Source organism: Pelecanus crispus, chromosome 21 (genome assembly GCF_030463565.1).
Source record: "Pelecanus crispus isolate bPelCri1 chromosome 21, bPelCri1.pri, whole genome shotgun sequence".
NCBI classification, from domain to species: domain Eukaryota; kingdom Metazoa; phylum Chordata; class Aves; order Pelecaniformes; family Pelecanidae; genus Pelecanus; species Pelecanus crispus.
In genome coordinates, this window is record NC_134663.1 from 2,857,379 (window position 1) to 2,866,884 (window position 9,506).

General features: G+C 55.5%; 1 protein-coding gene across 1 annotated transcript in view; it reads right to left on the minus strand.

Moving 5' to 3' along the window:
- The window catches only part of PEBP4 (phosphatidylethanolamine binding protein 4), an 82,272-nt gene extending 73,734 nt beyond the window's left edge, over positions 1–8,538 (minus strand). Inside the window, exons 1-2 of the mRNA XM_075724133.1 lie at positions 8,399–8,538; positions 6,728–6,860 (exon numbers count right to left, since the gene is read on the minus strand). Of these exons, the coding sequence (XP_075580248.1) occupies positions 6,728–6,860; positions 8,399–8,538 (273 nt within the window). The remainder of the gene's footprint in view (positions 1–6,727; positions 6,861–8,398) is intronic.
- Between the last annotated feature and the right edge of the window lie 968 nt (positions 8,539–9,506).

Sequence of the window (9,506 nt, forward strand, 5' to 3'; positions counted from 1 at the left end):
CCTCGCTCACGCAGGGCGTCGGAGATTGACAGCCTCCGCTCCTGCACATGTCCCCATCTCTTGATGTACCCAGAGAGAAGAGCAAGCACAAGCCAGCTGCCTTAATTGCCATGGACAGGGCTAAAGGGTGCCCCTGTCACCCATCAGTATCATTTAGGGCTTGGGAAGTGCCCAACTCCCATGGGGAATGCCCATTAGACCTCCGTGTTCATATCAGTCTTAATTTCATTTGGTCCTTAACGCCAGTGTCTGGTCCACGTACCCGTGCTGTACAGTAACGCTATCTGATGCGTCCGATCCCCTGGCACCGGGACGCGGGTGCTGCCACGGCACAGGAGCACCCCTCCGCTCCAAAACCCGGCCGCTAAAGGGGAACAGCGGCAGCTACGGCCCGAGACCGGGCAGACAGAGGTTACTCGCTTCGAACGCGAGGAGCTTGAGGTTTCCCCCCCGCCTCTTTGCATCGCAGCCCACAAGTAATTCTCCAGCAGGAAATTTTTCCCCCGCCTTGGAAATTCACAGCCAACCTGCTAATGAGTCTTTGTGAACCTTGTGCCTTCTTACCTCTAATTTTACAGCCTGTTAGGATTTGAGCTCTGTGGACAGCCTCACATTTGGTTTCGAATTATAGGCTGAGTGGCTGTTCTCTCCTATTATTGTGCTGTCAATCTTGTATTAGCACATTATAATATGGTACACTGAATGCATCTGTTCTGTATATCACAAGTCCTAATTGTCATTTGTTGAATCACTTTGTCTTATATGATTGTTAAGCAATTATTTCATCCAAAGCAGCTTAAACTTTGATTACTGTATAGTGTTTACAGGGATCAAAGTAAAATCAGCAGTCGCTTCAAACATTTTGCTGTCGGAATAGGCACAAGCGTCTGTCCCGCGCCCGCGTGGGTGCCAATACACAAGCAATGAGGAGAGCAGACTCGATGACCTGTAGGTTCTTGCCATCTCCGAAGCCCGTCCTTCTGCCTGAAGGGGAACGTTATTTGTCCAGGATGGTTAAATGTCCAGCAAACGTGTAGGTAATGAAACAGATGTGAAGTGACGTTTCTGCCAAGACCGCTCATGGGAAGCGGCGCTCATGGCGTGTGGCACCAGCTGTCCCATCGGTCCCCTCCGGTGGGGCAAGGACCCATCCTGGAATAACACCCCGCACTTCTCCAGCGCTTCCCATCAAGGAGGCTCTCGCGGGAAGGCCTCCCCAAGAGGCACGGAAAGCAAAGCAGCGCTTTGCTCAGAGGTGCACAAGGGAGCCTGCAGCCCGAAGCAGCTCTGCCACGCAAACCTCCACCAAAGCAGAGGCGTTTGCAGCGTGCCAGACCCTGGGTGGTCCCGCCTGGGAGCGGGTCAGCAGAGGACAGGGCTGATGCAGTGCAGAAGAGCCTGCAGCACACAGGCTTTTTTTTTTTTTTTTTTTGCTTTAACACCCCACACTTAAGCCCTCAAAGAGGCACTTTGGTAGCTCGCAGGCCTCACACCAACCCCTCTGCTCAGAAGCCACTGCAAAGCCGGGACGGTCCCAGGCTGGGGAGCCACGGGGCTGGCAGCCCTCTGAAGTCGGGGATGCTGGTATGCCACGGCACGGTCCCAGGGCATGGGAACCCACACCAGCATCGGCTTCAGCAGGGCAAAAGGGAGGGGTTCATCACCAGGGGCTTGGGCTAATCCCCATAAAATCTGGCTGACAGCATCAGGAAGGAATGCTGGGCCATTGTGTTTTTTTTTTTTTTTTTAAGTAGCCTAGACAGGATTGAGAGAAAAACACGCCGGTGGCTCCTTAACCCCAGACCGTTCCATGAGCCAGCGAGGATACACAAACTGTCAGGAATCTTCTGCTTAAAACCATCTTCTTTAATGAGACTTGAATTTAACCTGAGCACCGCTCAAAAGCCCCCTCTTTGCCAGCTGCAAATCACCGCCTGACACAACTAGAGCACATCCCAATTAGGAGACTAAGCAGACCTTCTCCTCCTTTTGTTAGAAGCTAATGAATTTCCTCATACAAGTAATTTTCAAAATAATGGGCCCCAGACCCTAGAGCGCAGAAACCTTTACAAGTCGGGACTGTTCCCAACCCGGCCACCAAGCGTTCACAAAAGGAGGAGAGCCGGGGCCAAGGCTGGGACATAACCGGCAAGCGGACTTAGCCACGGACTCCAGGCACGACCCCAGCTCCTGGGAGAGGCTCATTCTCCTGCCCTTCAACCCTGGGCACGGCTGCGGTCCCCGGGGCTGCGGCAGGGCATCACCGGGGCTCTCCAGCCCCACAGCAGCACCCCGGGGTGCTGGTGCAGGCTTCGGCACAAAGAGCACACGGAGCCACCGCTGCATTAAGCCCGACACAACCCCATGAGGAAATCGGCCCATGGTTTGTATGGCTGGGGGGCTTTTCCAGTTGCCTTTTCAGCTCCAGATCATTCTGCCATGGAAATGGTTTTAAAAAAGGTACCATGAAAAAGTACAATTCTTGAAAGAGCAGAGAAAAGGTGGCAATCTGTACAGCTGCCAAAAAAAGTTCAAGCTCATAGATGCACAAGTTGTCTTCTCAGACTGGTTTGGATAGGAGAGGGTTCTCGCAAAACCAATTTAAGTTTAGAAGAGTTCGGTTTGGGCTAGGAACCCTGAGAAAAGCATTTATTTCTGAGGCATCTGGCCCCTCAGCCAGAGAGCAAGTCCTACCCCTTCCCCGCACCCTAAAGGAGCAACAGCACAGCCCAAAGAAACCTCTAAGGAAGTCGTCAAACCCTGGGATGAAAACAAATCTGGAAGAGCAGGTAAAAGGTAGTGCGGTAAACTGCAGCTTGAGAACATCACGGCGGGTAAATTGCTTTTTAACAAGCAGACAAGTTCTATCAATAGCATCTACCGTATGTTTTTATAAAGTGCAGAAATATGTTTTTAAAAGGCCAGTAAATAAAGTTCCTATCGATTTGATCTCAAGTGTAATCTGTTTTTCTGTCTGCCACCAACAGTGGTAATAAAACAGAATCATGTAACACGGCGTTTCGGCTAATGCGACTATACATCATGGCAGGGGCTGCGTGCTTGCTGGCGATCTATCATTTTCTATTGGGATTGCTTAGCTGCAGAATTTATAAACTTGCCCCAAATTGATGCAATGTCCAATTTTCTTTTCCAATTTATTTTTGGTTGAGCAAAGCAATATTGAGGCAGGACAAGGAGGGCACATTTCCCGTCTATCCAGATGTTCTCCACTCTGCTCCTGCTTCCTCCTTGGCCTGGGATTTTCAGGAGGATGCCAACAGGTACTTCAGCGGCTGCGTTCAGCGTTTGCTCCACGTCACACCTTCGCAGCCGCACCCAAAGGCTGCACGGGATGCCTGCAGAGCAAGTTATCCGACGCTCAGAGGGGTCTCCAAGCAAGGACTGAGCACCCTCAGCATCACAGGGCTGCATCTCGCACCCACCCAGACCTCCGCAACACCAGGATGGATCAACGGGCGGCTCTGCTCCAGCGCAGGGCTGCGGGACGGACGCTTCCCACACGCCCACGCCACGCACGTGGCAGGTTTGCGTCTCCCTGCCCAGCAGTTAAAGGGTTTGCAGGGTACCCAAACCCTCCATCGCTGGCCTCCTGTACCTGGCGACGCACGTCTTAGTCCTTTGGCTGAGCGTGCTGCTCCCAGAGATAGCAGCCAGACGTTAACAGCTGCCTTAGTTGCACCAAAAAAGTCAAAGATGGGTCTTTTGGGAAGTAAAAGTGATGTTTGCTAAAGCGGGCTGCAACGCCCCAGTGTCTAAACTGGATCTGCACCAGTATATATATAAAGACACATCAGATGGCGTATTCAAATCCCCAGGCCAAGCAGCGGTAGATGCCTGTCAAAGCTCAGCTTTGCAAGATGCCGCCCCGCTTTGAGGTCCTTCACCCGCAAACACGTTGACGTCGCCTTCGCCAGGGAGCAGCACGGCACATCAAGGCTGTGAGCAGAGACCTTCGGCACAGGCGGGGTGAAACGCAGCCCCCACCAGACCCGTCACCCGTATCTGGAACAAGGATGGGAAATGTCCTGTCCCCCCACCTTGGAAAACCGATAAATATTTCCAGAGATAAAAACAAACACTCCGCATTTGGCTTTTTTGGTGGTTGTTTTTCTTGAAGAGACAAAGTGTTCCACAGAAAGCAGACACTTCCTACACAAGTTTTCATACTCAAACCCCGAGTTTTTCTGCCACCGATTTTGACGGAAAAAGCGTAGCCAGGCCTTTACCCAGCCCATTTCTCACCACTCCATCCGGGAGATGCCGAGCCTCGGCAGGGCATAGCACCCCACCGTGCTGAGAAGATGGGGATAACTTCTAGAGAAGATGGGGAAGATGGGGATGACATCTCTAGCTGTATAGATGGGGATAACTTTAGCGAAGTGAGGCTTCCCATTCTCATTTGGGAATGCAAAAAAAATAAGTTTTCTGACCTTAGAAATCTCATCATAAACCATAAAAAGCAACCTTGTTGCCTGGGCACACCTCAGCCCTGGCACAGGGTGAGGCAAATCTTGGCCCACTCACTTTAGGGTGATTTTTTTTTTTTTTTGGCGGGGGGGAGAAGGCTGTCCCAAAGCATCCTTACAGGTTCAGGAGTAAGAAAAATGTATATATTCCTATAGAGAAAGCCCAAAGCAATTCAGAGTCAGTTCTCTGCAACCGATTTAAGGCCATCCGGCCCCTTGCCCAAAATGAAACCCCCACTTTGCGCCCTGCAAAGGCTGGAAGGCTCCCGGCTGTGCGGAGCTGGGGACGTGTTTCTGGCTAAGGCCAGAGGAGAGAACAAACGCAAACCAAGGGAAGCAGCGGGGCCCGTGTCCTCAGATGCCACCTCAGCGCAAGATGTGCTGAGTTGTCTTGGAAGGAAACGGTGCCAAATCTGCCAGCGGAGACGAGCCATGAGCCAGCCCCGATGCCAGCGGGAGCTGCCAGCCCCCTGCGACGGGCTCCCGGGGACCTGCCCCCCCCCCAGCACCGCAGCTGGCATCCCATCCCAAAATAAATGGGCAGGAGTGACGCACACAGCCGGCTCCCAAAGCCCAGCCTGGGCAGGTTCACAAATCCAGAGCTGCATCCCCCCGGCACAGCCAGGCAAGGGTCTGGCTCCGCTTCCCCCCAAATCCTCCCCGCAGCCGGCAGCATCATTTACTGGGCAGAGCAGCGTCCACCTGCGTCGCCCCAGCCAAGCCCCTTCCCTTCTCCCTGCCGTAGTTTGCTTTCCAGGACAAAAATAAAAAGAGAAAAGCAACTGCCTACATCCCTGGGAAACTTCGAACTACTGGAAAGCAACGCGCGAGTGATGGATGGTTTTACATACAGCATCCGCTGCCAGGGAGGATTGGTTTTTTTGGAAGAATCAGACATCTTTAAGGGAAAGTTATACTTCAAACCATGTGATCAACAGGGGGAAGAGGCTTTCCAGACGGCGATGAAGCAGCCAGAAAAACTGATTCTTAACACTTCACAGCAAAGCCAAGATGCACAAGAGCCGAGTTTCTCCCTTATCAGTTACGGCTGAAGCGTCCGCAGCTTCCGGGGTCGGAGCTAACGATGGGGAAGCGAACATGGCAGTTCGCAGGGTGCCAACAAGGCTTGCACGGGGCATTTGGGGACAAGGTCTCCTCTGCGAGCCGATGCCAGCGCACCCTCCCACCAGCTGCGGTCCCCAAGCTGGGCCGGTCGCAGGGGGACGCTGGGGGTGCAGGGTGTCACCCCAACACCTAAAGACCCGCACCACAGGGTGCTCGTCCTCCTTCTCCTCCCCTGCCCAGGGCGGACACCCCCCTGCACGGCTGCAGCACCCAGGAGGGGACCCGGCGGTTCCCAGTGCACCCAGTGCTCCCAGTGCTCCCAGTGCACCCAGTGCTCGGGAAGTTCAATGCTGCCACCTGGCGGCCGCGAGCGGGAACAGCAGCCCCGAGGGGGGGGGCCGAGCAGGGCCGGGGGTCCCCGTGTCCCCCCCTTTCCCCCCGGTACCGGTACCCACCGGCACACAGCAACCCCGCATCACGAATCCCGCAGCCCTGCGCGGCCCCGCGGCTGATCGGATTTATTAACCCGGGTTCTCCGGGCAGACACCAGCGAGGGACCCAAACACCCAGCCAACGCGCATGTTTGCTTTAAAAAGTTTCCAAACAATTGGAAAAAAAAAAAAAAAAAAAAAAAAAAAAAAAAAAAAAAAAAAATTCTATGCTAGCAAAAAAAAAAGGCTACACTGTAGCGAACAAACAAACAAAAAAGGCTACACTGTAGCAAACAAACAAACAAAATAGGCTACACTGTAGCCAAACAAAAAAAAAAAATTAGTTTACATTTCCCCACAGCTCAGCCTCAACCCAAGACCCTGAAGCAATGGGGAAAGCACAGGACAAAGCCGAGAGTCGCCCCGATTTCAGGCACAAGTTTCACAAGCACACCCCGAGCAGCCGACAGCGCTTTGGCCGTGGGACAGCGGCGCAGCCACGCACGGCACGGGGGGGACAGCTCCTGGGCCCTCCCCAGCACCCAAAGTACAGGCGCTGGGTGTCCCTGCCTGGCCCCGCTCCCGGCCAGGGTGCCACGGCCAGGCTCAAAGCACAAGCGCGCACGTGTGTACGCGATCTTTTTCCAGCGGCTCCCTCCCCCACGGTCTGGCTACACCTTAATTAACACGCAGGGACACGGAGCAAGGGCAGCTGCCTGCGTGTGACGCCGACTCTGGACTCACCTTTTCAGCCTGGGGGTACCGAACACGGGGGCTGCTCCACTCCCTGCTGATCCGCCGCCGGTACTGGTGGCACCTGGGGATGTACGTGCAGCCCACGTCACCCAGCTCTGGGTAGATGATTTCTAAATCCCCTCTGGGGAGAAAAGGGTGAAAGAAGAACACGTAGGGTGAGGCCACACCATGCAGGGGATGGGGATTAGTGCCACTTCCCAGCCGGGCTTGAGCTTGCAATGCTGGGTGGGGGCTGCAGGACCCACCCTGCTGTCACCAAAGGTGCTGGGCGCTTTCTGCACCAGGATAAGCACCCCTCCTGTGCAGACCGTGGGGTCTGCTCCCTCTCCCCAAGCAGCAGCAAGACTCGAAACACTCATCATGGCTCAGCACACCTTAGACTGTTCCCAGTATTTTCCGTAGCCTTTAAAAATCACGGCCCATACGGGTTAATCTAAGGCTTGAAGATGGAGAGCGGGAGAGCAAAGCTCCCCTCGCTTCCCCTTGGCCTCAGATGAGCTGTTTGAACTCGCAGCCCTCCTCCCACTTGCGCTGCAAAAGCGGGGCCAAGCCTCCTCTGTGTTGGGAGCGCTGATAGCGCAGTAACAGGGCAGATATCTCCAGCTCCGACTTCTGCATGAAGCGCTTTCCCCTTCTGCGTTATCTAACGGAGAAAGGGGCCGCCGGAGCGAGCTGGCGGGTCACGGTGGCGTGTGGATAGCAAGTCTCAAGGCCACCCTGGAGATTAGCTGCCACCGACGCGACCCTCGCAGGGGGGGCCCTTGAACCCCGCAGCCCCAGAGGCTGCTGAGCAAACGCCCGCAGCGGCACGGGGCTACCACAAAGGAGGCCGAGAGCTCAAAGCAAGGTGCTTTTACTCATGGTTTGTGGGAGGAAGCCGGGGCTAAGTGAAGTCTCTGCTTGCCTTCATCTAGAAGCTTAAGTTGCTCGTATTTGGAGAGCGCTTTGGCTAACTGAAAAGGAGCGGAAAGGATGGGTTTGATGCAGGAATGTGGGATATTAGGAACCCCCCAAAGGCACGGGGCACACGCGTGCTGCTGCTCGCCCAGCCCTGCCTCCCATCCACAGCAACCCACGGGCAACAGGCGCTTGAGCCAGAGACCTTGGGTATCAAAACACTTGATAAAGGGGTGCATTCGGGGGCTTTTCAGTGGGGGGGCCCGGCTGGCAGAGCAGCAAACTGCCTGTTTGCAGCTCCAGGAGAAGCTCCCCGGGCTTCCTCCTCTTCCCATGCCCACACCTCAAGCACTAACATCTCTGCAGGATGGGCTTTGAGGTCTGTGGGATGACCTGTTCCAGCACTTCCTTCCCCAAAAGTGGCCTCCTTCCTCTGAAACTTTCCGCAAAAAACATTTGTCATCTCTGATGCTGTAAGCTGCTCTAAAAGCCTCCGCAAAATGGACCAAGGAACAACTTGAGATGACCGGAGACACTAAGAACTCAGCTTGCATAAAACAAGAGCTGCACAGTGCAGCAGGCACTGCTCTGCTTCGCTCTGGCCCAGATTCCTGGCCAAAGGAAGAAAGCAACCAATATTTATAGTCCTGGCAAAGGGGATACTGGAATTAACTGTCCCAGCAGATGACATGCAAGGGCAGCGCATGACTGGGTGCCCAGGGCTGGTGCAGTTTGGAGAGACGACGACAGGGAGTCACTCACCTGCAGAACTCGCCGTCCACGCTGCTGAGCGGCTGGAAGAAGCAGGTCTGCGAGGGATCGTCTGGCCAGGAGGGCTGCTCCTCCCGGGCAGCAGCGCCAAGCAGGCTGGCAGCCAGCAACACAGCACCCAGCAGCTTCATCCTGCCCTGCGGGGACCACGGGCCAGAGAGGGTCAGTGCCACGGGCAGAGCTGTGAGCCAGCACTGTCCCCCCAGCACCTGCTAGCAGCCACAGCATCCCCAGCACCGTACTCTGGCTCAGCCCCCCAGGGAACCAGCTCCAGGCAAAGCACACCCACCCTCACACATCTTTTTTTTTTTTTTTTCCCCCCCAACTTCCACATCATTCATCTCAGTTATGCCAGAAGTGAACTGCGCTCCCCGCTGCTGCCCCGTGCCAAGAAACACCGAGCCCCCAATGGGCTCGCAGCAAGACCCCACATCTTAGGGGACCCATTTCTGCCCACCTACAAGGAAGGCGCATCGCCACCCTCCTGCACAGCACCAGGGACGTGCCCGTACGACCTCACAAGCTGGGCAGCCCAGCGCAGCGACGATCACCTCCGTGGTGATCGCTGCGACGCTGCGCTCCAAGCCCAGGCAGCACTGAGAGGGGACAGCGTCCCCGTGGCTCTCCCTGGGACTCTAACGTGATGGAAAAGATGAAAAATTGGTATCAGGCTTGGTCATGGCCTAACCAAGACCATTACCGATGGACGCACGACCAGCCACAACACTGACCGACACATCCCTGACCCCAGGCAGAGCATCTGCCGGGGAACAGCCGAAGGGTTCACCTTGAACCCAAGCACCCCTCCAGAGCCAGGGCAGAGCCCTTCCCGCACCAGGACAGCTGTGGCCACCCATTTTTAAGTCCGTACAAAGCACAAGCCAAACCCCGAGGACGAGGGGAGCTGGGGTCTGAGGTTTAGATACCCACAGCCCTGCCAAGCCCAGCGCCAGCCCTCGCCTCCCCGGGCTGCCCCGAGGTGCCTGCAGCAGCCCAACGCTCCCGGTGGCCCGGGCCACCATGGCCAGCCCTGCCCAGGCACTTACCCACCCGGTCCTGGCAATGGGCGAGCAGCTCCGAGGCAGAGCCTGGAGGTTTG